General features: G+C 31.8%; 6 protein-coding genes across 6 annotated transcripts; 4 read left to right on the top strand and 2 right to left on the bottom strand.

Moving 5' to 3' along the window:
- Nucleotides 1–3,807: 3,807 nt before the first annotated feature.
- Nucleotides 3,808–6,286, top strand: LOC101202947 (spermidine hydroxycinnamoyl transferase). Its single transcript, XM_004149077.3, has 2 exons — nucleotides 3,808–4,558; nucleotides 5,345–6,286. Exons 1-2 carry the CDS (start codon nucleotides 3,902–3,904, stop codon nucleotides 6,095–6,097), a joined length of 1,410 nt encoding a protein of 469 aa, XP_004149125.1. The 5' UTR covers nucleotides 3,808–3,901; the 3' UTR covers nucleotides 6,098–6,286.
- A 587-nt stretch (nucleotides 6,287–6,873) lies between these two features.
- On the bottom strand, nucleotides 6,874–10,000 carry LOC116403193 (E3 ubiquitin-protein ligase RGLG3-like). The gene is made up of 5 exons (XM_031883758.1): nucleotides 9,848–10,000; nucleotides 8,487–8,613; nucleotides 7,996–8,141; nucleotides 7,719–7,775; nucleotides 6,874–7,208 (listed from the first exon to the last, which is right to left on the bottom strand). The coding sequence occupies exons 2-5, from the start codon at nucleotides 8,590–8,592 to the stop codon at nucleotides 7,188–7,190; spliced, it is 330 nt and encodes a 109-aa protein (XP_031739618.1). The 5' UTR covers nucleotides 8,593–8,613; nucleotides 9,848–10,000; the 3' UTR covers nucleotides 6,874–7,187.
- Nucleotides 10,001–13,623: 3,623 nt separating this feature from the next.
- On the top strand, nucleotides 13,624–16,031 carry LOC116401670 (spermidine hydroxycinnamoyl transferase-like). Its single transcript, XM_031883889.1, has 2 exons — nucleotides 13,624–14,439; nucleotides 15,203–16,031. Exons 1-2 carry the CDS (start codon nucleotides 13,783–13,785, stop codon nucleotides 15,218–15,220), a joined length of 675 nt encoding a protein of 224 aa, XP_031739749.1. The 5' UTR covers nucleotides 13,624–13,782; the 3' UTR covers nucleotides 15,221–16,031.
- Nucleotides 15,272–15,955, top strand: LOC101223215 (spermidine hydroxycinnamoyl transferase). The gene has a single exon (XM_031884125.1). The coding sequence runs from the start codon at nucleotides 15,272–15,274 to the stop codon at nucleotides 15,953–15,955; it is 684 nt and encodes a 227-aa protein (XP_031739985.1).
- Nucleotides 16,032–20,513: 4,482 nt separating the features above from the next.
- LOC101222983 (spermidine hydroxycinnamoyl transferase) lies at nucleotides 20,514–21,239 on the top strand. The gene has a single exon (XM_004149075.3). The coding sequence runs from the start codon at nucleotides 20,514–20,516 to the stop codon at nucleotides 21,237–21,239; it is 726 nt and encodes a 241-aa protein (XP_004149123.3).
- A 1,030-nt stretch (nucleotides 21,240–22,269) lies between these two features.
- Nucleotides 22,270–27,045, bottom strand: LOC101222743 (protein QUIRKY). The gene is made up of 3 exons (XM_004149074.3): nucleotides 26,315–27,045; nucleotides 24,043–25,565; nucleotides 22,270–23,431 (listed from the first exon to the last, which is right to left on the bottom strand). Exons 1-3 carry the CDS (start codon nucleotides 26,901–26,903, stop codon nucleotides 22,370–22,372), a joined length of 3,174 nt encoding a protein of 1,057 aa, XP_004149122.1. The 5' UTR covers nucleotides 26,904–27,045; the 3' UTR covers nucleotides 22,270–22,369.
- Nucleotides 27,046–27,521: the final 476 nt, after the last annotated feature.

The following is a 27,521-nucleotide window of genomic DNA, read 5'->3' as shown; positions in this document are numbered from 1 at the left end:
TTATTTTTGCTATTTTTCCAAAATAAAATTCGTAATTTGCTATTATTCCCCTTCCAAGATTTGGTAATGGGAGTGAAAATAGTAAGATAGATTTTCTTTTATGGACGTTTCTAATTCTAACAAAGCATTACAAGGCCCAACTAATTGATGGGCTATTTGGGCCAAATCTCAGTCGCCCACAAAGCCCAATCTCTTTTCGTTGAAACCCATAGACCAGTTGATTTTCATTAATATAAAAAGCCCAAAAACAAAGTATAAAAATCTTAGGAAAATCGGAAAAAATGGCAAAATTTGGTGTTCATTTGGATTTATGGCATAATCTAGAAGTAATAAGATTTTTTTTATAAATACACTACAAAAAATCGGACCAATCGAGATGCCACAATTGACGTCGACGAAAGGTGCATTGGCGTTGATCCACTTTCGCTGACACGCACAACCCCACGTCGGGGAACATCTGCTTTCACGACGTTTAAGAACCACACATCATGAAAAATGGAAAATTAAGTTTAATGAGTCAACTTTCTGGGACTGTGGTAGGGCGACGCTGCGAAAAATAATAATTTTGATTTATTTTTTTAACTTTATGCAACGTCCATCTTACACATGTCGCATAAAGTCAAATATAAAACGATACGCTTCAATTTTCCGTGACGTGTGTTAGATAGACGTCACGAAAAGTTGAATATCAAACGACATGTTTCAACTTTACACGACGTGTGCCAGGAGACCTCGTGGAAAGTGAAAATAATAAAGTCCATGTTTAATTTACATCATTTTTGTAGTAACAACCTTCTTTTCCATGTTTTGAATATATTATTTTTTATAACATTACATAATATTTTTAGATGGTAGGTTGGCATATTATAGATTTTAAAAAATACATATACTTTTTTAACCATTGCCAATTTTTTAAAAAAGAAAAAAAAAACTCTAAATTTTAAACTAATCACATGATCTTAAAGCCCCGACATCCTTTTTGCTTGAAGACTGTCATTCTTTACTTTGAGAAGTTTTGAAGATTCGTCATCATTCATCTTCAAGGTTTTGTTCGTTCTTCATGGCCTTCATGAATTTTAACCAGATGATCTCTTCCTTCACTGTGAAAATTTCAAACGATCAGATAACACAAAGCTTCACTCGATTTGAGGATTTTTTTCCTCCATTGCAAGGGTTTCTAATGAACAGATAGTAGAAAGCTTCATGTCTTCATGAATTTTGAATAGAGAGCTTCATGCACGATAATTTTTTTTTCTTTTTTCAGTGAGTTAAAGAAGATAGATGGTTTGTTCTTGGTTTATTGGATACATTAATTACCAACCTTATTTTGGGTGAGTTTAATTTTGTGAGGCTTTTGGACTTTTAGTTTAAATGTTATTATTTTTGTTGATTTATATTATTTGTGTTTAATTAATTTTTGAATTTTGTCATTTGTATAATTACTTTTGCTATTCATCCAAACCTAAAATATTCATCATGGTCTACCATTCCCCTCCACCAAACTCTCACATTATTACACAAATACAATTTAGAATCACAAATTGTATCAATTTTTTTCCCAAACGTTTCACCAAATTTAACTACAAACATTTACGTGACTTGAATCATAGAAACTCTACTACAATTCTAACCTAACACCACCGTACCATCTTATGGAAAAATCACTAAGTAAGTTGGATCAATCATAAATAAAACATTTATTTACCATCAAAATCAATTTGAAATTCGTCCTTTTTTTTTTTACCTAAACTAAAATAAATATGGTTGTAATGTCAAACAATATTTTCATAACACATTTATTAAAACAAAAATAAATAAGTACTCAAACTTAAATAATTAAGCAAACAAAGGGGCATGCATGACTCGGTTAGATAAATAATTCACTATTGACTAAGAGGTTAACCATTCAAATCCCTTATCCCTTAAATTGTTGTACTATGAAAAAACCAAACGTAACCAATTGTAATTGTAGCATGAGAATTAATTTACTTAAAACCATCCGACCACCGTTTTAGATGATAGTTTTACCAAAAAAATAAAAACTTAACATTGGCTAGAAATCTCAAACAAGTTATAGCCACAAAATCAATAATAAACTCGAACTTGTACCTTTTGACAGTAGACAATATATACAAGCTTCTACCCCTTCATATTATTTCTAGCATGAATCTATATCATAAACTTAAGGGTTTTGACTACTATAGTCTAAATAGAGGTGCCTTATTACAAGTTAGACCTAATGTTGTCAAAATTTTCATAAACATTCTAATGGGTTTCAAATTTATACAAATGTAGAACCCAAAAGACCAAACTACCTATCTTTATTATTAATAATATATTAAAAAAATATAAAAATGAAATAAGGAAAGTGATGATTAAAATTTGTATTTGTTATATATCCTATGTAAATATGGTGTGTGATTAATTCTATTATGGTAATATTATTATAATGAAAATTACCCCTTAACTATTTTTATTTTGGTGATTTTGCTAAAACATTCTTCCCTCTGTTCGTTCTCTCTCGCTTTTCGATCTCTTTCTTCATCCATTCTTTCTTATTCCGTTTATCTCCTTCAAATTTTTCCAGTGAATGCATATTCGTTTCATATTATTAATTACGTGTATGAAATTGTGAAATATAATATGTCGGTAAAATTTTTCAGTAAAATTTTTTGATAAAGAAAATTTACAGTGAATGAAATATACATGTCACGTAATTTACAGTATATACCTCTATTTACAATCAGTCAAGTATATATAGTACACCATTTTCTTTCTTTTTGCATTGTTTTTCATATATTCTATGTAATTTAATAATTTCTAATATATACTTATTATATTTTATCAAATTTGCATTGATTTTATATATTGAAAGTTAATTTGTAAAATCTTACCATGAATGTAATTGTTTTCGATTTAAATATATAGATCATTATATACCTCTGGATATTTAACATAATATTAGATAACAATTTATGTGTACATATTTTACATTGTATTTTAATTTTGTAACAAATTTTACATTATGTGAAATTACAAATTTATATTAAGAAAAAGGAAGAGACTAAATGAGGATAGAGCAAGAAAATAAATCAAAAAACAAAGTGGAGAGAAATGAGGAAATATCAAGAAAACTTCAAATAGATCATCATGAGACTGAATGATATACATCATTTACTGTATAATATATCATATATATTATGTGTAGCATACTTGTAAATATTTAGGGTTCATTATATATACTTCTCAATAGTATTAAATAAGAAAGGAAAAAGAAGTTCATTATATATTTTAACTATATTACACAATTTAAAAAGAAAATTAACAACGTGAAACAATGAGTTGAAAGAGATGGCCGAAAAGTTCACAGTATTTTGATCGGAAACTTCAATGAAAAACTAAACCGAAATATGCACTCACGGGATAAGTTGAAGGAAATGACCGGAATAAGAAAGATTGATTAGTGAGAGATAAATTAGACGGTCAAAATATTGGGTGAAAGACGCCAGGAAGTGGACAAAATTCTTAATGAAAGAGATGACTAAAGTTACATAACTTTTTATTAATGTGCAATTAAGATAAAATGGTTTATTTTGTGAAAAATATTCAATATATTATTATCATTTTTGACTCAAATATATACCATAATTAAATTGAAAACTAATTATGACTATTGAATTTTAATATAGTAAAAAAAAATGAAAATGCATATTTGAATAATACCATTATCCATAGGTCAAACGATTTTAAATCATCTTTAATTTTACCATTCCTACCCACAATGCCCACCCCTCACATTTATTCTCATATATGTACAAATATAGTGAAAAAGAGTTTAAGGTGTAAATTAACTTAAGAAAGAACTCCCTCATTCCATTCAAGCTCTTGGAAATCAACAACAATGGAGTCTATAACCATTCATTCCTCCTCAATCATCATTCCTAACCTCCCAACTCCTAATCTCACACTTCCATTATCGGTGGCTGATCAATTTAGAGCATGGGTTCACATCACAACTGTCTACGTCTACAAATCTCCCAACGCCGCCGTCATTGTTGACTCCTTAAAAAGCTCCCTTAGCAAAATCCTTGTACCTTACTACCCTTTTGCTGGGCGCCTCCACGTGATCGTTGGTGGTCGACTCGAGCTCCACTGTTGTGCTGCAGGTGCCCTATTCATTGAAGCTTCCTATGGTGGAACACTTGATGATTTCGGTGACTTCACACCTACTGATGTTGTACGAAAACTCGCTCCTGAGGTAGATTATAATTCATCGATCGAAGATGTACCGATGTTTCTTGTTCAAGTGACAAGATTCAGTTGTGGTGGACTTGTTATTGGTCTCAACGTTTCACACACTCTCGTCGATGGGGTCTCTGCCATTATGTTCATCAACTCATGGGCCAGCATTGCACGAGGGGATAAGACGGCGAAGAGTATCTTGCAACCGTTGCATGATCGAAATGTTCTTCAACCACAAAAACCATTTTGCCCACCACAGTTCTACCATTGTGAATATGATATATTGCCATTCGTCATAGGTTGCTCCAACTCTAAGGTAAGTTAAATTATGAATTGAAATTCCATCTCTATGGTTCAATTTTTAGGTTTTATTGAATTTCTTCTTAATGATCCATATATATAATTTTAGTTATATACCTTCCCTTGATTCTCACATGGAACATCTTTTTTTTTGGTTGAAATGATTTTTATTTTTATTTTTTTCTAAATTTGTTGACAATGTATTAAATAGTATATTCTTTTAGGCAAGAAAGCAATTGAGAACTTTACCGTTTTTAGTTAATTTTGCTATAATAAATCACTTTTTAATTATTGAATTTTCAAAAGTTTGCACTCTATAATTATTTTTCTAATTTAATATATATATGAAAATTATTGTAAATGACAAAATTGTTAAAATTAATACTTACAAAATATAATAAAAATTTTCTATTAGTATCTATCATTGATAGAATTTGAAAGTTTGTCATTAGTGTCTATCGTTGCCTAATACCGATAAAATCTAAATTTTTTTTATAGTTTGTAAATATTTTGATCTATTTTGCTATATTTAAAAATGTTCGCTTCTTGTTGAAGTTAAATAATAATAATACTAACAATAATTTTCATACCAGAAAAGAATCAATATTAAAATAGATTTATAAGTCTCGGAGCACGAATATAAACACATATTTTGAAGAAGAAAAAGTTGACCATCACCTAGCAATTGAAGGGTCTTTTAAGATTTACAGAAAATGTAGGGTTTTAATCTAATAAGAAAAAAAAGGATTCATAAAGTACAATTACCAAAAATATAACTCTAAAATTTTAAATCATTGAATAGGAGGAGAGGATGAAAGAAACCAAATCTGCATTGTTGAAACTTACCCGGGAGCAAGTTGAAAAGCTAAGAATGAGAGCAAATTCTTCAACTCCAACTAATCAAAACATCGAGAAAGTGGTAGATGTCAATGAAGTATTATTGCAACCATGTCCACACAGTCGATATGAATTGATTACGGGGCACATATGGGTGTGTGCGAGCAAAGCCCGTAACATCGACAATGACAAGAGCAAACAATCAACGGTGGTTCAAATAGTTGTAAACATAAGACAACGGCTTAGGACACCCATCCCCAAAAACTTTTGTGGAAATGCAGCCTTGATTAGCATAACTCCGCAGTGTGAGTTTGGGGAGTTAATGTCTCAACCATTAAGCTATGCTGCCAAAAAGATAAGAGAAGCATCATGGAAGATGACTGATGAATACGTGAAGTCAGCGATAGACTTTCTAGCAACACAAGAGGACATATGTTGGACGAGAACATCATCGTCATCATCTTCCTCCATTGTTCGAGTTAAAGGCACATCCTTGAGCAACCCGAATCTATCTATAGTGTCTTGGTTGTCGATGCCCATATATGATGCAGACTTTGGGTGGGGATACCCAGATTATGTTGGACCATCAATGTTAGCTTATGATGGGAAGATGTTCATCATGCCAGGGCCAAACAATGATGGTTTGATCATCGTTGCAATACAGTTGCAGATGAAGCATATGGAGTATTTCAAAAAGTTCTTCTATGAAGATCTTTGAAAAAGGTTTAGATCGACGATTTGTATAAGGTTAATTTACCCAAAAAAAACCAAAGTAAGCTCTTAACTTTGCCTTTATTACTCTATATCACCTTTTATAAGCATTTCAAAACTACTCCTGAAATAAAAATTTGTTAAAACTATAAAATGTGAGATTTGATTGACTTTAGAAACAAAACTAATTAGAACACTCTAAAACATTGCCACATGTCATTCTTGCCTCATAACCATCACTACTACAAAAACAGGCTCTCTTGATGTTTTTAAACTGTCAAGAGAAGGCTCCCTTGACGGTTTTAAAACCGTCGTTGAAGCCAGCGTCAAGAAAGGCAAAGTTCTTGACGGTTGATTAAACGTCAAGAATAGTGAACGTTGACGTTTTATAAACGTCAAGTATACTTATGTTCATGACGTTTTAGAACCGTCAAGACTGGTATTGTTTATGACATTTTAAAACTGTCAAGGATGAACTGATTTATGACATTTTAAACCCGTCAAGAATTTTAATATTCATGACATTTTAAAACTGTCAAGAATGTAATTGTTCTTGACATTTGTCAACCGTAAAAAATGCAATTGTTCATGATAGTTTAAAACCGTTAAGCTTGCAATTGTTCATGACATTTTAAAACCGTCAAGCATTTTTTAATTTTTTTAAAAAAAGAAATTGTAATTGAATTATGCTGTAATGGAAAGATGATTGTCCTGTAATTGTCCAGCAACAGTTTCATAGATATTTGATATTCATCAAATATAGTTTCAAATCTCAAACATATATAAATAAAACCATTCACCATATATATTCAATTCCAAGACTTTACATATACATAATGAAATAGGCTTTACATTAGATTTCATAGATAACATTTTTACAAAGAAACTAAGTGTAGAAAATCTATCGAAATTTTCCGAAGGGACAAATACAAGCAAAATAGAAACTGAACGTGGGTAATATATTTTTACAAAGAAACTAAATACAACAAGGTTATATTGTCATGAATAACAAAATTACAATAAATCTTGTCACTAACCAAACATCAATCACTTGCTTCGTAGCTTCATCACTACAATGGATCGATCAGAAAATAGCTTCAAACACATAAGGCCAGAGTCTGTAAAAATAAAAATATAAAATTAAGTACCAATAAAATCTCCAACACTTGGTGAAATTATAAATGTTCATTAAAATATCAACTAAAAGGTTAAGTTCAAAAAGATAAATTTAGGGTACTATTTATTCTTTTCAACATATTCTAAACATATAACAGAGAAAAGTTGACATAAAGAAATGGATTCAGTATACTGACTAAAATAAAATAGCATGCAATGCTTGTGAAATAGTTGAAGCAGCCTAAAAAATCACCATCAAATCAACAAACTTAAAAATTCAAATTAGTGGATAATTAAGGTCAGTTGAATATATTGGAAAAATAAACATTAGAAAGATACTTTAACAGCAAAACCTACTGTATGACCAAATAATACGAATATGAAACCATTCAAACATTCATGAGTGTCTTGGCCAAGTAATACGAATATGAAACCATTCAAACATTTTTTATTCCATTAGAAAATATTAGCAAACATTAGCACTGTTAGAAGTTCAAAGGTAGAGAACTTACTGTATGACCACATGCAAAAGCCATGTCCTTTGGGTTTGTGAGGCATATGGGGCAGACCTTGAACAAGAGACATTTAATTAATAATTTATATTAATGAAGTCATGAAACAAAAGAGAAATTTCTTTTGTTTCAGTAGACAAGGCTCTCACAACTTGTTGCCTTAATCAATCTTAAACCCCAGATTTCAACAAAATTTTCCTAGAGTAATTGTAAAGCCACACATGTTTGGTTCTCTCATTCTTAGAAAACTCCATAAATAAAATAAAAGCGAAGTTACCGATTCAGATGAGGAACTATGTTTTTCAGCTTTTGCATTCTCCAAAATTTGGTTTGCAACTGCATTGTCATAATTGATGACTTCAGGAGGAGGAGGAAGTGGCCCTGCACTTTTTCCATATACAGATTCTCTCCTGCATAATAGTTAGTGTGTTATTTTTCCAAACCCAAAACAGAAATTGTTACGAAATCAACAAATAAAGAAAGCGAGAAAGTGCAAACAATAAAGATCAACATAGCTATATCCACGGGCTGAGGAAGATAGTAGTTTTATTAAGCTATTAACAGAGAAAATATGAGATAATACAAATTACATAAACATCAATAGGGTTAGAGAGTTTTTATGACAACTATTTGAACCTTAGGCCTAAAATCTTAAATAACACATAACACAATCACAATGTAGGCTAATTTACTTGGTTAATCAGAATGCCAAATAACAAAAACACGACATTTCAACCGTTCAATTGAAGTTGAAAATCCTGGCTTACTTTGAATTTGGCAAGGAGAGGGTAGCTCTGTATTGAAATGGAATTTCCATGAGTGTGGCCAAGGCAAATGCTGCTTCCTTCTTTGACGCTTCTATGCTCTCAGACATGAGCTTTGTGAAGTTTACAAACTGAATCAATAGAGAGAAGTCGTGAAGTTACACACTGAACCAAAAACAATTGAACACCCATGTTTTCTTTTTGAAAACCAGGAGATGGAGTTTTGCTCTCAGTGGTTTATGGATAACGTACAAACAGAAATTAGAAGGCATATTCCAAAAGAAAAAAAGAAAGAAAGTAGAATGAATGCTGACTATTATGATCGTGGTTCTCCAACTATGTGGCACCATGATCAATACCCATACCTGTTAATATCCATTTTTTTAAAACCCCTATAGCAGCAACTTTCTATAGAATATGTATTATTGTACTAAAAAAATGATTGACACACAAATATTACACAGAATCTTATAAGGAGCTAATGCAATTATTTCAACCGGAGACACCAAAGAATAAGGTATAGCCATCATTAGTGAGTTTGACAGCACAGAAGAGGTAGAGAAGAAGATAAAAGAAGAAATGACAGAGGTTTATGTTTCAGTGGTTCCTCCTGATTATGCCATAACTTCTGATCTTAGATTTAACTGTGTTTAGCTATTAGTTGATTCTTCTGGCAAAGTTATACAAACACCTTCTATTGGTTAAAAGCTTGGATTTGTTTGGAGTGACTTTTCAAATATTCAAGAATGCTTCTTTTGTAACACTAACTAATTAAGAACTCATCTTTTTTCTTTTTAGTAATTTTCAGTATTTGTAAAGTATTATTCCAAACAGGCTGTTAGATTAAGATCATTTGAGTGCAATAATGTTTACCATATACACACTTGTAACTGTAACTAATTAGTACATGCACTGCTAAGAAGCTATTCAACTCGAATTATGTTTTTAGGTGTTAATTCAATACTCCATCTAAATTTTGAATTCTTTCCATAAAACCACACCTTTACATGTGCACAAAAAATAACCCTCTTCTATCATTATTGTGATTTAACTTTCATATATATTTGTTTTAATTTTAGTTAAAGTAAAGTAACGATGAATGTGTGTATATATATATATATATATATATATATATATATATAATTTCAACATAATTCCAGTGCATAAATTGGAATCTGCTCCAGTTTTGAAAGAAATAATCAAATAAAATTAATGAACACAGGCAAGCAGAGTATAAAATAGAAACGCCCACTTAACAACCTACCGCCATGTGATACTTCCTTTGTGAACAACCTAACTATAGCGCGGAAATGCCATATTATAGAAAAAAAAATGAGTGCCAGTTGAACATAAATCATACAATACCTAATGTCGCTGTCGCTATTACTTGATTTGCATTCTCCAGTCGTGGTGGCGATATTCTTTAGGCTTTCACGTCTCCATTCATTCGAAACTCCGCAATTTTTCTTGTTGAACAATAAATATAACGCGCATTGATCCACCATTTTTCTTAGTACAGATGCAGCGACCTCAAAAGAGATCGCCAATACGATGATGAGGGGTGTTGTTTCTTGTCCTTCTTGTTGGGGTCATCTTGCTCGTGGTTGCCATGAGATTTTAGCCCAGATCAAATAAAAGCATACCATTGAGCAACGATAACATAAAGGCACCAACAAAACGGTCGAATGGTGGAAGTGTTAGCTAGGTACTGGTACTCAGTGGACAGCAGGCGACGAACAATCGAAGGTGAAGGATCTGGTACTTAGTTGACGGTAGACGGCGTAAGTGTTGCTAGGTTCTTGAACGACAACAGAAGTGAAGGGAGAACGTTTTCGATCCGGAGAGGTTGAACGTTTTCGCGAAAGGGGCAAAAATCTAGGGCTTTCAAATGGAATTAACGTAATATTTTCTTATATATATATATAATAACACTTCGGATCATGTAGGCTGGAGAGGGAAAGGATTTCGACGACGTCTAAAGGCTCCCTTCACGCACGACTAATTAGGGTTTTAGAAAAGAGAAAATGGACTTAAATGAAACGACGTCGTTTTACGACTAAATTCTTGACGTTTTTAAAACGTCAAGAAATTTTTACAATAGTCTTGACGTTTTAAAAACGTCAAGAATATTTTATAAATTTCTTGACGTTTTTAAAAACGTCAAGGATTTTTTTTATAAATTTCTTGACATTTTTCAAAACGTCAAGGATTTTTTTATAAATTTCTTGACGGTTTTTAAAACGTCGAGTAAAATTTTAAATTCTTGACGTTTAAGAAACGTCAAGCATGTCGAATTCATACGCTTCTTGACGTTTTAAGAATGTCAAAAAATTAATAGATATTTCTTGATGTTTTAAAAACGTCAAGAAAAACGTTTAATAAACGTCAAGAATGATGTTTCAGAAAAATTCTTGACGTTTTTTATTAAAAATGAAAACAACAACCGTTGTTGGATTTTTAGTTGCAATGTTATTATTTTTGTCAATTTATATTATTTGTGTTTAATTAACTTTTTAATTTTTTCATTTATATAATTATTTTGGTATTTATCTAAACCTAAAATATTTATTTTGGTAGTTGGCCGTTGTTATATTATATATAAATTCAAAAGACCACATAATGGAATATCATTATTGTTATGATGAATCCAAACTTAAATTGAAAAAGTAGAAGGAAAAGAAACTGAAAAGAAAGTACAAAAGAACTAAAAGTTGAATGCAAACGTAATACTGTAACCAATTTGAAAGTCGGGAACTCCAGTATACATCGGTACTCCAAATAATAATAGTTTTACATCTTTCACAGTAGAAAGCATCATAGTCTTTTTTCTTCACTCCCCATTACACCTAAAAAATGGCTACCATTCCCCTCCACCAAACACTCACATTATTACACAAATATAATTTTTACAAATTGTATCCATTTTTTTCCCAAAGGTTTCACCAAATTCAACTACAAAAACATTTATTCAATCATACAAACACTACTACAATTCTAAATACAAACACTGCTACAATTAATTCTAACCTAACACTAAGTAGGTTGGAAGCAATCATAAGTAAAACATTTATTTACAATAAAAACCAATTTGAAATTCGTCCTTTTTTTTTGTTTTACCTAAACCAAAATAAATATGGTTGCAATGTCAAACAATATTATCATAACACGTTTATTAAAACAAAAATAAATAAGTATTAAAACTCAACTAATTAACCAAACAAATGGACATAACTTAGTTAGATAAATAATACACTATCTTTATTATTAATAATATATTAAAGAACAAACTTCCCTCCTTTCAATCTCTCTCTCACTTTCCAATTTCTGTCTTCGTTCATCTCCTTCAAATTTTTTCAAAATGAGTACATATTCATTTCATATTATTAATTTTGTGTATGAAATTATGAAATATAATATGTCGGTGAAATTTTTCGGTAATTTTTTTTATAAAGAAAATTTACAATGAATGGAGTATATATGCCACATACTTTAAAGTATATACCCTATTTACAGTCAGTCAATTATATATACCGCGTCACTTTCTTTCGTTTTGCTTTTTTTTTTTCATATATTCTATGTAATTTAATAATTTCTAATATATACCTATTATATTTGATCAAATTTGCATTGATTTTCATATATTGAAAGTCAATTTGTAAAATCTTATCATAGCTGCAACTGTTTTCGATTTAAATACATAGCTCATTATATACCTCTGTATATTTAACATAATATTTTATAACAATTTATATGTGAGTATTTTACATTGTATTTTAACTTTGTAACAAATTTCACATTACGTGAAAGTATAAATTTATATTAAGGAAAATGAAGAGACTGAATGAGCTAGGATAGAGCAAGAAAATAAATCAGAAAAGAAGGAAACCAAACGGGAAAAAAATAAGTTGAGAGAAAGAAGGAAATAGCGAGAGAACTTCAAATAGATCATCAAGAGACTGAACGATACACATCATATACTATATAATATATTATATATTATGTCTAGCATACTTATAGATATACTTTGTAATATTTAAAATATATGAGGTTATTATTTAAAAAGCTAAAAGGGACAAAAAAAAGCAAGAGAGGATGTGTATGAGGTATTGCTAATAATAATTTGTGTATAACACGTATAATATATGATTAATGATATTTTATATATATCATGTATAATGCTTAATTATATATTATGTGTGTGATGTTTAATGCTTAATGGTTAATAATATATGATATATAGTGTAAACTATATGATGTTTTTTATGTTGTACATTTGCAAGGTGCACAATTGATCCGAAAAAGGAATAAATGGTCCAGAGCTTAGAAACTTAACAAATAAGTTCATTAACCTTACAATTCTATTAAATAAGAAGGGAAAAAGAAGTTCATTATATACTGTATATTATATTACACAATTTTAAAAAGAAAATTAATAACATAAAACAATTAATAGAAGGAGATGACCAAAAAGTTTACAATATTTTGATCGAAAACTTCAATGAAAAACTAAATCGAACTATACATTCATCGAATAAGTTAAAGGAGATGTCTAGAATAAAAAATATTGATCAGTGAGAGATAAATTGAACGATCAAATTAAATTATTGGGTGAAAAACTTAAGAAAGTGGACGAAATTCTTATGGAAGGAGATGACATAAGTTATAAAAACCTTTATTAAATTTGCATTTATGATAAAATCGTTTCTTTTGTGAAAAATATTCAATATATTATTATCATATTTGACTTAAACATATACCATAATTAAATTGAAAACTAATAAATGGTATGATATAAGTAAATGAAAATGAAATTATTTTTTATTTAATATATTAAATAGGTAAGTTTTAAGATACATAATAAATTATATAATATAATATGATATTATATTATTATATATTTTCAAGAATAAATGTTATTTATAATTAATTTAATGGATCAATTTGTTAATAATAATTTCGAAATCTTATTGAAAAAAATGGATGGGATTATAGTGTAAAATAGGTGTTTTGTCTAAATATTTCTAAACTTAAATTAGTTAGAGTCTATTATATATCATAGCATTGGTATGACTGTAGAAATTTTAATATAGTGAATAAATGAAAATGGATATTTGAATAATACCAATTATACCAATGTCAAACGATTTTAAATCATCCTTAATTTTACCATTTCTAACCACAATGCCCATCCCCCACATTTATTCTCATATATGTACAAATATAGTGACAAACATTTGAAGGTGTAAATTAACTTAAAAAGAACTCCCTCGTCCCATTCAAGCTCTTGAAAATCAACAACAATGGAGTCTATAACCATCCATTCCTCCTCAACCATCATTCCTAACCTCCCAACTCCCAATCTCACACTTTCGTTATCAGAGGCTGATCAATTTAGGGCATGGGCTTACTCTACAACCGTCTATGTCTACAAATTCCTCGACGCTGCCGTCGTTGTTGACACCTTAAAAAGCTCCCTAAGCGAAATCCTTGTACCTTACTACCCTTTTGCCGGACGCCTCCGCTTGATCGTTGGTAGTCGATTCGAGCTCCACTGTTGTGCTGCAGGTGCCTTATTCATCGAAGCTTCCTATGGTGGAACACTCGATGATTGCAGTGACTTCACACACGCTGATGGGTTAAGAAAACTCACTCCTAAGGTAGATTATAATTCACCGATCGAAGATGTACCATTGTTTGTTGTTCAAGTGACGAGATTCAGTTGTGGTGGACTTGTTATTGGCCTCAACGTTTCTCACACTCTCGTCGATGGGGTCTCTGCCATTATGTTCATAAACTCGTGGGCCAGCATTGCACGAGGGGAGAAGACGGCAAAGAGTATCTTGCAACCGTCACATGATCGAAATGTTCTTCAAGCACAAAAACCGTTTTCCCCGCCACGATTCTTCCACTATGAATACCACGTATTGCCATTTGTCATAGGTTGCTCCGACTATAAGGTAAGTTAAATTATGAACTAAAATTCCATCTCTTTGGTTCAATTCTTAGGTTTGGTTGAATTTCACCTTAATGGATCCATATATATAGCTTTAGTTATATACATGAAATATCTTTTCTTAATTAGGTTGAAATTATTCTTCTTTTTCTAAATTTGTTGACGGTGTGTCAAATAGTCTATTTTTCTTAGGCAAAATTAGTTTAAGATTGAGTAGAAAGTAATAGAGAAACTTTACTGTTTCTAGTTGATTTTTCTCAAATAAATCACTTTTTAATTATTGAATATTCAAAAGTTGCACTCTATAATTGTTTTTCTAATTTAATATATATGTCAAAATTGTTATAAATGAAATAATTGTTAAAAATATTTACAAAATATAATAAAACTTTTATGTTATGTCTATTAATATCTATCATCGATAAAATCAAAAAGTTTGCTATCAATCTCTATCATTGTCTATCATTGATAGAATCTGTAATTTTTCATAGTTTGTGAATATTTTTATTCAATTTGTCATATGTAAAAATGTTCATTTCTGACGGAAGTTAAATAATAATAATACCAACAATAATTTTCATACAAGAAAAGAATCAATATTCAAATAGATTTATAAGTCTCTAAGCGAGAAGATAAACACATATTTTGAAGAAAACAAAGTTGACCATCAAGATTTACAGAAAATGTAGGGTTAAATTCTTTTAAAAAAAGTTTCATAAAGTATAATTACCAAAATTATATCTCTAAAATTTTAAATCATTGAACAGGAGGAGAAGATGAAATAAACCAAATTCGCATTGTTGAAACTTACCAAGGAGCAAGTGGAAAAGCTAAGAATGAGAGCAAATTCTTCAAATCCAACTAATCAAAACATCGAGAAATCGGTAGATGTCAATGAAGTACTACTGCAACCATCTCCATACAGTCGATATGAATCGATCACGGGACACATATGGGTGTGTGCAAGCAAAGCTCGTAACATCAACAATGACAAGAGCAACCTATCAACAATGGTTCAAATAGTTGTTAACGTAAGACAACGACTTAGGAAACCCATCCCTAAAAACTTTTGTGGAAATGCAGCCTTGATTAGCGTAACTCTGCAGTCCAATTTTGGGGAGTTAATGTCTCAACCATTAAGCTATTCTGCCAAAAAGATAAGAGAAGCATCATGGAAGATGACTGATGAATACGTGACATCAGCGATAGACTTTCTAACAACACATGAGGACATATGTTGGACGAGAACATCGTCGTCATCTTCTTCCTCCATTGTTCAAGTTAGAAACACATACTTGGGCAACCCAAATTTATCTGTAGTGTCGTGGTTGTCAATGCCAATATATGACGCTGATTTCGGGTGGGGACACCCAGATTATGTTGGACCATTAATGTTAGATTGTGATGGAGAGACATTCATCATGCCAGGGCCAAACAATGATGGTTCGATTATTGTAGCAATACAGTTGCATATGAAGCATATGGAGGATTTCAAGAAGTTTTTCTATGAAGATCTTTGAAAAGGGTTTAGATTGACGGTCTGTATAAGGTTAATTTACCAAAAAAAACCAAAAAAAGCCCTCAACTTTACCTTTATTACTCTAGATCACCTATTATAAGCCTCTCAAAACTACTCTTGGAATAATAGTTTGTTAAAACTATAAAAAATGAGATTTGTGTTGACTCTAGAAACAAAACTAACTAGAACACTCTAGATATTTAATAAATCTTAATTTAGTTAATTTTTATCAAAATAAATTGAAAATAATAATAATTTTAAAGATATGAATATATTTTAACAATTTATAGTATAAATGTCATACATGACAAAAAGCATTTTTAAAAAAATTAATGGGTATTCAAACACTTCAAAAGACAACCTTGTACCATGAGAATCTTACACTAAGTGGTGAATCGGAAAGAAAAATAAATATTAGTGGCAAACTTGTCATGCCAGGGCCAAATTTCAAACGAACAGATAATGGAAAGCTTCACTTAGTCCGATGATTTTTTTCCTCCAGTGCTAGAGCTTCTAATGAACATATATTAGAGAGCTTCATGTCTTCATGGATTTTGACAAGAGAGTTTCAAGCACGATAGTTTTTTTTTTTTTTTTTTTTTTTTTTTTTTTTGTGGAAAATAGGTTGAAAGTGGAGAGAAGTTGAAAAGTTAAAAGAAGATAGAGGGTTTGTTCTTGGTTTATTGGATACATTAATTACTAACCTTGTTTTATTTTAGTGTATTTTTGGTGAGTTTTATTTTGTGAGGCTTTATTTGAAGGTTGGATTTTTATTATTTTTGTCAATTTATATATTTGTGTTCAATTAATTTTTTAATTTTATCATTAATATTTTAGTTTTGTCATTTGTATAATTACTTTTGCTATTTATCCAAACCTAAAATATATATTTATTTTGCTAGTAAGCCATTGTGATATTATATAATTTCAAAAGACCACATAATGGATTATCCTTATTGTTACGATGAATCCAAACTTACATTGAAAAAGATGAAGGAAAGAAAATATAAAAGAACTAAAAGTGGAATGGAAACGTAACAATGTAACCAATTTGAAAGTTGGGAACTCCAGTATACATTAGTACTTCAAATAATAGATAATAAGGAAAAGAGTTACGGGAAAAAAGATTATGATAATATGTGTTTGGAGAAAGGATTATTATTGATAGTGTTATTGTAATATGTATTTGGGGAAAAGAATATGAACGGTAGTGTTATGATAGTATGTGTTTAAGAGAAGGATTATGATAGTGGTGTTATATGATAATATGTATTTGGGGGAAGGATTATTATTGTACTATTATTATAATATGTGTTTCAGGGAAAGATTATGATTGTAGTGTTATTATTACATATGTTTGGGAGAAAAGTTAAAAGTGTAGTATTATGATAATATGGGTTTGGGGAAAGGATACTGTTAATGGATTTGTGGTTTTTTTTTATAAAATAAACAATATTAATAAATGTATTTATAGTAAATTATATATTTTTTTAAAAAATAAACGATATTACTATATGTAATTATAATAAATGATATTATGAAATGAACGCAAACATATTAGTATCATTAGTAGTAACTGACATTGGGGTATTATGAACGTATTTAGTAGAAATTCAAATTCGTGTTCATCCATTAGAAATTCTAGATCGACACCTTGTTAGAAAAAAAGAAAGCTTACGAAAGCGTTAAAAACGAAATTGGTTAACCTAGTCACAGGCTTTGAATTTTGGTTTATGGATCTTGAAAATTTATTCAAATCATAATTTTCCTATGTAAATTTTTCGAAGCCTTCTTGCAAAAAAGATAGTAATAAAGATACAATGCGGTTAGGTGGGGGTCATTTATGGTTCCCTTTTAATACCTTATCATATGATAACTTTATAATATCGATTGCCCATGTGAAAACTGATGAACATATTTTCCTATATGTTATACTATTGAACTCGTTACACATTTCTATAATCTATATCGCTGTAATGTGCGTGTAATATGATTTTTTTCTTATAATTTTTTTTTATTGCACCAATCTAATATGTGTCTTAGTCTCTTAGACCTATATTGACGTTTTACAGTTTTATTGATTAAAAAACCTTACTTTTTTTAAAAAAATTATGATTCTACACGAAATTCATGACGAAATCGAAAAATTATTCGAATTTTCCAAATATGATGTTTACAAAAATTTAAAGTGTTGAGTTTAAAGATAATATATGGAATGAAAACATTGATATTTTCTGAAGTACATATATTTTTAAAAATTTTCGCACAAGCAAAGTTGCTTATGAAATTTAAATACAAAAATAATAAAATTGGTGATTTGTATCTAATAGCAATTTACCTCAAACTTATGCGATGAAAAAAAAACATTCGACCATAAAAAATGTAAAATTACAAACTAGATCAAAAAATGAGAAATAGTCATTATAGTGTTAAACGATAATTTAAAAAAAAAACTTAAAATATTAATGACATATTACAACAATGAATAAATAAAAAAAAAGTATATATGCACAACTTTATGAAATTACACTTTTAAAACGATAGTACCTCGTGAATGATTCTAAATTGGTGCAACCTGAAAATATTAATGACATAAATTAGAAAGGACTCTACGAACAAATTTTGGAAATTAGAAATGTTAATAAAGAATCAAAAGTTGTTTAACATATCGTTGCCTTACACGATATTTGTCCTTAAAAATTCATAAGATTAAATATAAGCATAGAAAAGTAATGTAAGGAAAAAGAAGTAGCATCAGAGTAAAGAAATTCGTGCAAAGACATTCACCAAGAATCAGTGTTGCACTCGAATTTCGTAGTCAAAACGATGTCATCAAAATTAAAGGCAGAGAACAAGCAAATACACTACCGTGTGTATGGAGAATTTCTTCATCATACACGCTATTTAAAAGAACAAAAGAATGTTGAAGCATAAACATATAAACTAAACAGAAAGATAAAAGTGTATGGAAACAATATTCTACCAATTCATAAAACGAACAATAAACATGAAACTATGGACCTAAAAGGGGGTGTGTGAAAAAATAAGAAATCAGAACAAACAGAAGAGTACGTGGAAAAATAATAAATCAAAATAAATAGAGGCTATTACGAAAAATAATGAATCATAACAAAAACTTTAAAAAACCATAAAAAAGCATAGTTCTAAAAGCAAAGATCTATTACATATTGGGGGATGGCAATAGAAACAGTCTTTTTTTTCTTTCAAATTGTATACATGGAAGTAAAATACAAACAAACAAGCAATCAAACAAACACCTTAGGTGCTTCAGTAAAACAAATTCGAATAAATACATCAAGATAACATCCTTCAAATTGTAACAACCCAAGCTTTTTAGAAGGTTGAGGTCATTACTAATTAAGTAAATATATGTTTTTTTTTAATATATACAAGAAAATAAATTAAAATTTGAGGAAAAGCTTTAAATAATAAAAATAATTAATTAATTAAAATAACTAACCAAAATATTAGTTTGGGCCCATAAAAGTAGAAAAAATATTTAAAATAGTTGAACCGGAGTTCTGAAATAAACCTACGAAAATATAACTACTAAAATATAAATGCGGAAGAAAAACTAAACTGTCCCCTATGACGATCCACGGTCACTTCTTATCATTCGCCAGTTTGCCCTTGCCTCTCCTTTTACCTGAAAATTAAACATCTAAAAGAGTGAATATGAATTTATACTCAGTAAGAGGTCCACTATTGGTCTCACTATGTGTCTATTAGTCTCTCGTTAGAGTCCAGTAATAAAGTACCACACGCTATTGTGCTCACGAACGCACACTATCCAGTGGTCCCATCGGGATTGGACTGGGCTCTCGATGGACCCGAAGGAATCATCCTAAAGGAGAGTCGGGTTGTAAGTGATCTCATCGAATCACTTACAGATCTTACATATAGGTATTGCTCAAAAATTATGTTAAAACAAAATAAGAAGCAAGGATGAGAAGATTAATGCAAATTAATGTGAGAAAAAAAAAAGCATCAATGCCGCAAAGATTAATGCAAATTTGAAATAAGGAATCAGAGTAGGTACACATTATTTTTGTGTTTGTCATCGGCTAGACATACCTTTCCAAAGGAGTGGGCACCAGACTCTTTCGTTCAGCACATGGTACTTAAGTGTAGCATCTGTCACTTGAAGCACCGTTCGATAGAAACAAAAGCGCGACAATGTCAAAATCAGAGCGACAAGGCATCGTCGAAGCAGCAAGGGGAAGTTCGACACCAATCTGTTACTACAAACCCTTAATCGAAAAATAAAGATGATGGATTTGGTTTCTGAGGCAACGCATGTGAGCAACAACCCGTCAACAAAACCACATAGACAAAACTTTTTCGTTTCGGAGGCAACATGCAAAGTGAGAAGATAAACATATATTTTGAAGAAAAAAAGTTGACCATTGGCTAACAGTTGAAAGGCCTTTCAAGATTTACAGAAAATGTAGGGTTAAAATTTTAAAAAAAATGTTTCTTAAAGTACAATTACCAAAATTATATCTCTAAAATTTTAAATCATTGAACAGGAGGAGAAGATGAAAGAAACCAAATCCACATTGTTGAAACTTACCAAGGAGCAAGTTGAAAAGCTAAGAATGAGAGCAAATTCTTCAAATCCAACTAATCAAAACATCAAGAAATCGGTAGATGTCAATGAAGTACTACTGCAACCATCACCATACAGTCGATATGAATCGATCACGGGACACATATGGGTGTGTGCAAGCAAAGCCCGTAACATCGACAATGACAAGAGCAACCTATCAACAATGGTTCAAATAGTTGTTAACGTAAGACAACGACTTAGGAAACCCATCCCTAAAAACTTTTGTGGAAATGCAGCCTTGATTAGCATAACTCCGCAGTGCGAATTTGGGGAGTTAATGTCTCAACCATTAAGCTATGCTGCCAAAAAGATAAGAGAAGCATCATGGAAGATGACTGATATATACGTGACATCAGCAATAGACTTTCTAACAACAGAAGAGGACATATGTTGGACGAGAACATCATCGTCGTCATCTTCATCCATTGTTCGAGTTAAAGGCACATCCTTGAGCAACCTGAATCTATCTACAGTGTCTTGGTTGTCAATGTCAATATATGATGCAGATTTTGGGAGGGGACACCCAAATTATGTTGGACCATCACTGTTAGCTTATGATGGGAAGGTGTTCATCATGCCAGGGTCAAACAATAATGGTTCGATCATCATAGCAATACAGTTACAGATGAAGCATATGGAGTATTTCAAAGAGTAAAGAGTTCTTCTATCAAGATCTTTGAAAAAGGTTTAGATGAATGGTCTGTATAAGGTTAATTTACCCCAGAAAAACCAAAATAGGCTCTCAACTTTGCCTTTTATAAGCATTTCAAAACCACTCTTCCAATAAAAATTTATTAAAACTATAAAAAGTGATATTTGTGTTGATTTTAGAAACAAAACTAATTAGAACACTTTAAAATATTACCACAGTGTCATTCTTACCCCGTAACCGTACACATTCTAGATATTAAAATTTACGTCTAACAATGTATTCTAAGTAATTGTTTTTTGGTCCAATAATAATAGTTTGTAATGTTTATAGAAGTCAAACGAATAATAATATCAAACTTAGTGTAAATCATTTTTTCACAATTAAATTAAATTAAATTAAACTTTAAGAAAATGTAAAAATGGGTGAAATGAGCTTAGGAAAAAAATAAAATAAAACAAGAAATGAACAAACGCTGATGAGAAGAAATCAAATCTTGTTGAAGTTGGGTGGTGCCATCTGATTGTAATTTCAAAATATACCAACACACATATATGTATATGAGATGGGAACATGGATGTGACTCTTCCAAGTTTACATCATGCATTTATTTCCTTCACTGCCTCTCTTTCACTCTTGAAAATGGACATCTTTAAGTCGATTCTCTTCCAACTCAAATGTATGTCAAGGGAAGGATCGACTTGTTGCAACCTATGCTAACATTACACAATTATTCAAGTAAAGATGTGATACACGTTGAATCAACTACACAAAATATGATTAATATAGTGGATATGTATATAAAATGTTAATTATAAACAAATTTCGTCTAATTTATTCAATATTTATTATTATTTTAAACTTTATTCCTTAGAAATCTCTCTTCCTCTTCTATGAAATCAAATTTCTTTATTTTTTACTAGTAGCATTGCTAAAATAGTATGTAAATCATATTTATTTGTTTAAATCAATATTCTCTAGATTTTATTTTATCCCATTAGATTTTTGCAACCTTTAATTTTGTGGATACGAAGGAAACCATACCAAATTTGTCAATAACGTTATTTCACAATCATATTGAATAATTTTTAAAAATGTTTCCTCCCCTATCTATTCTTCAAACATCTCTATACAGTCTACATTAATCGATCTGACAAAGACGGAAGTCTTCTTAAGAAGTTAAGAGCCGGTGATGGCAATCGATCTCGAAAAACTGGGTGGCGGAGGTAATAAAACCCGAACGCCACTGCCACCATCCTCAACGACACAACGTAGAGCACCACTGCCACCGCAAAGCATATCCCAGTAAAAATACCAGTGGCACGTGGGTCACGCCATGTCACCAACGCCTGTACACGCTCCCCTTGAGTTGCTAAATCCCCCAATAAACTTTGCACACGTGTCCCAATCACCCTCAACTTATCGTATCTCATCCGTACAACTTCTGCTGATCTCGTGCTCGGTACGTCATCGAACTCTTCATCTAATTCATCTCGTTCCACGATGTCCGTCATTGAAAGCTTTGAATCGAAACTCGGAATATGCTCCGACGATCGCAATTTGTAATTCCATGCGCCCGTGACAAAAACGTAAAATGAAATCGTCGGAATGATCAAATCAGGGAACCAAATCAGAATCACCAGCAACGCGTGGACTAGTATGGTGGCCGTCGGATTCCGCCACGATCGAGTATCGTCGATCCATTTCACAGCGGCGATGATGGTGGAGGCCACATTGATGACTCTGTACCAATTCACACGAATTTTTCGCATGCTAAAGCTATGTGATTCGGCATCCAGCATGAATACAACGATCTCCCGTCGAAGCGGCGGCTCCGATCTGGAAAAATGACCAACCACCGTCTCCACTGCCGCGCCTCGGAGCAAATCCTGTTGCCGAACTCCGAGAGGCTTCACGTGGTGCATCAACGGCAGCAATGGTTGGGAGTACACGTGTAAGAAATCCAACGGCGGTGCCGAACGAACGAATCGAACAGCGATTTCAAGTTCACCCATTTTTTTTGTACCAGCAGTGGTTAAAAGGAGGAGAGGGTAAAAATTTCTATATACCTTACCAGTTTTTAAGGTGGAGATTCGTATTCGTATTTTGCCGATTCGTGAATCAGGTCGATCACCATTTTCAGATTCTTCCATACTATCGAAAACTCCAATTGTCAAAACCGTACATGGATCGTAAACCTGGAGGAAAAATAATTTCACGTTAGTCCAAAATATATTCATTTTTTCAAATAATTTTTATTTATGATATTTTAATCATTTAATAAATTTCAAATTTCCGTTATATTTGTTCCTAAATTCTTCAACTTTGAACATAACAAGTTTAATATTAAATTTTATGATAAAAGTTTAATTCATGGTTGCGAACAGAGTATTAAATTGTATTAAAATATCATTTTTGTCTTATACTTTACAATTTGTTTCGTATTAGACCTTCTATATTGTCATTATTAGTCTAGATATTTTTAATAATCTTAATTTAGTTAATTTTTACCAAACTGAATTGAAAATATTAATAATTTTCATGAATATTTTAACTATTTATAGTATAAATATCATACATGACAAAAAGCTTTTTTAAAAAAATCTAATAATTGATAACTAAACTTAAGATTTGCTAAAGAAAAAAAAAAGAACACAGGGACTAAAATTATAGTATTGGAACAAAAATTGAACGTATCAAAATGTTAATTTTATTACTAAATTTATGAGAAGAAAAACTAAATTGGTATTTTAAAAAGTAAAAAATGAAGTTTTACATATTTGAAAAAGTAAAAGGTAAAAATATATACCTGCCACGTATATTGTTCATTCCATTTGGGATCAAAATTGTTGCTCACCGTTCTAGTTCGGACCCATTTAGACCCATATTTTGCAACACAATACGCATCGGTGGATCCTTTTCCGGTCGCCGTGGACTTCATTGGAACCAAATCCCTGCATCCGATCACACCAATTTCAATCACACCTACCGGCGGCTTCCACAGCTGTCTCGCCGTCGGCCGATAATCGCTACTCACGTGCGCCGCCTCATCCATCACGTGATACCCTCCATCAAAGCACAACCTCAACTGAATTCTTCCTGTGTAAGATGATCCCTTTTCATCCACAACTCCGGCGAGTGTGCACCACCGTGCTGTCACTTTTCGGTCATCCACTCGCCGCTCAATGTCAGTGAGTGGGATTTTTACAACTCCGATGACGGTCGGAGACTTCGAGCTACGAGGACTCTCAACGGTGAAGATCAAGTGGTCGGTCATTGGCTCAGCGGCAACAAAGAACAAATCCTGATTCCACGACGGAGCGCCATTTCGGGTCACGACGGGTTTTGTTACGGAAACTTGGAAGCCAAGTTGAGCTTTGACTTGAAACAAAGCTTCTTTCACAGCGGTGATCGGAACGACGTCTTGTGCTTCAATGACTGTGGCGCGTAGATACCACATTTTTGGCGATTGGTAAATTTTTGCTCTAGAGTTAAAATTCCCACCGGCATCTGTTTTCCACGCGTTGGGAAACGCATCGTCGGCTTGAGTACCAATCCACGTGGCTAACATTAAATACCCACCAAAAGCGGCGTCGTTTCTTTCCCTTTCCAATCTGTACCATTGTGGGGCCAGTGGACTATCTGGTGGGTCACGCAATAGAATATCTGATACGTCCAAACACAAGCCACCCAAGAAATTGCGTCCGTCCACGTCAGTTGGTGATACGGCGTCGTTTACTTTGCCATCCCAAACTGAAATTTCCATCATGGAGGCAGAATCCGCTGCACCGCGGCTAAATGCAAATGTTTGGTCCCACTCAAACACGTTGCTCTTTCTGGCTGGGTTTGATTTGATACGTTTTCCAAATGCTTCGATTTGCACTATTGGATGGCTATTAGTGGCGAGTGAGCGTGCTTTTACTACTCGCACGAAGAGGTAATGCATCTTCTCTACAAGATCAAATGTGGATTGTTCCATTGTTCGACTTTCTGTTGCCTCCAATGTGTAGCTTGGTATCGGCATCGATCTTTTAATTGGTTGTGGCGTCAAGTTGATTTCTGCTTCTTCTTTTGACTCTGCTGTCGGTTGCTTCTCTTCCGATGATGTTTTTGGTGGCGCCTCCCGGCCTTGTTCCATCGCTTCCACCGGTGGATGGGTTTCTGATGACACCGTTTCAACAGCAGGAGTTGGAATTTCTGTGGGACTAGTACTGCTCTCGACTCCCAAAGTTTCTACTTCCGGAGCTGCATTGCCCTTATCTGCCAAATTTTCTGTTGTTGGAGCGATTTGGCCTTCAATACTTGCTAGTTCGTCCGTTTGTTGGGTGACATCTGTCAAATGTACGAGTAACAACTTTAATTATGGAACAATCTAACATAGTATTTTTTTCGATAAAGAAAATAAAAACTTATATTACTTTAAAAGCTGTTTCAATATCCTTCAACAGATGTTATATGACCAAATGATGCAATCACAAACTTATAATGTGATTATTTCAAAGTTTTTCATTCCATCTTTCAATTGAAGGGTTCATCCAAAAGGAAGGATTTGAGGTTTTATGTATTTACCTTGTAAATTTTGTTTTTAAGTTAAGCCATAAAAAAAAAAGAAAAACATTCCTTGATAGTTTGTCTATAAAATACTCTTAATATTTTCAAAGTTATAATATTATTACTGTTGATCTGGAGGAGTACAAATTCTTTAGAATTTTGAAGGATATTGAAAATATTAAATTCAATTTTGACGTAGAGTAAAATTTTAGATGATCACGTTATTTTAGGCTATTTTAAAAATATTTCTACTAAGCATTTTAATTTTGAAAGATTTAAGAAAGTTAAATAAAAAGTAATACAATTTTTTGGAAGTATTATATATAAGTGTATTTTTAAAATAAATATAATAAAGTTTTTTTAAAAAAGTATTTGTTATATAATTAATTCTAAATTTTACAAACAATTTAGCAAATAAAATTCTACAATCTTACAGAATTTTACAACAAGAAACTATTATAAAGTTAAGAGATATACCAAAACAAGGAGGATTTAAGTTTAAATTTTTAGTGACTATTCTAAATAATTACCTTGTTGTTCCAACAAAGGTGATTGCTTTAGTTCTGAGTCTGGCTCTGGTTTTTGCTCTTTGGGCTTTAGTTCTGGCTCAGTCGTTGGTTGATCGACTGTATTAATTGCATCGCCTTCAGTCGTTGGTTGCTCAACTGTATTGATTGCATCTCCCTCCTCAACCCTTGCAGGTGTAACGCAATCAGAGTAATAAATTTTCAAGCCAATCTCTCCTTGAATCCAACTAAAGAGACTCTTCTTCTCCAAACGAAAATAAATCAAAGCCTCTTCTCCTTTCTTCACAAATTGAGTAGAACTCAATCTGATCCGTCCCAAAAAGTTGTTTCGTCTTGTTGGCCCGTAGCTTCGATCATGGATCACATCAAGTTCCAAAACATCTCCGAACACACTCGATGGTGGCCCGACATTGAACTCGAGAACCTCGTTCCACGTCGGGTTCAAGTCATGCACTATGGTTCGTGTCCGTTTTCGTTGGCCATAGTAGTCGACCACGATGTAAGGACTGGAGGATCCATGTCCATCTTTAGGCAAGAGGTTACGAGCATCCACAACTTCAACTATAAGCTTCCTAAGTTGGCCAGTGGCCATGTGTGTTACCAGAGAGAGAGAAAAAGAGAGAGAGGTTTCTTAGGATGGGAATAATAATAATGGTGAAGAGTTTCGAAGGAGATGAGTAGGAAAATAAAGGAAGAAAAAGAGTAAAGAGAGGCAAGTATATGGAGAGATGATGATTATGTTATGATTTTTTTTTGCTTTTAAAGTTTGTGGTGCTTAACTTAGTGGGCAAGCAGCTTTATTGAGACACTTTCTTTAATTTTCTTTGGTGTTTTTGCTTTCCTTAATGTGAAGGAGAATTTATAAATCTATGTGATCAAAAATTCTCTAAAGTTTTAATTTGTAAATACTTTATTACTTTGATATATATATAAATTAAATATATTTGATATGTCTAATTGTGAGCTTAATATATATATATATATACATATATGATTAATACAATTACAATTATGACCACTTTAAAATAATGTATATTATGTGACGAGTTCAAAGTGATTGAGTTAGAATTTATAGATAACGTTCTAATGCATGGAACGTACTATAATGTCTCGAGCGTGATTGGTTATGCTTCAATTTAGATGTGGGATGGAGTTGAGGAATTCATTTGATTTTTTTATTAAACATGTATACATCTCTAGCTAATTCAAT

Source organism: Cucumis sativus, chromosome 4 (genome assembly GCF_000004075.3).
Source record: "Cucumis sativus cultivar 9930 chromosome 4, Cucumber_9930_V3, whole genome shotgun sequence".
Classification (NCBI taxonomy): Eukaryota; Viridiplantae; Streptophyta; class Magnoliopsida; order Cucurbitales; family Cucurbitaceae; genus Cucumis; species Cucumis sativus.
Note: the sequence above shows the minus strand (reverse complement) of the source record. Positions and strands in the feature narration are given on the sequence as shown.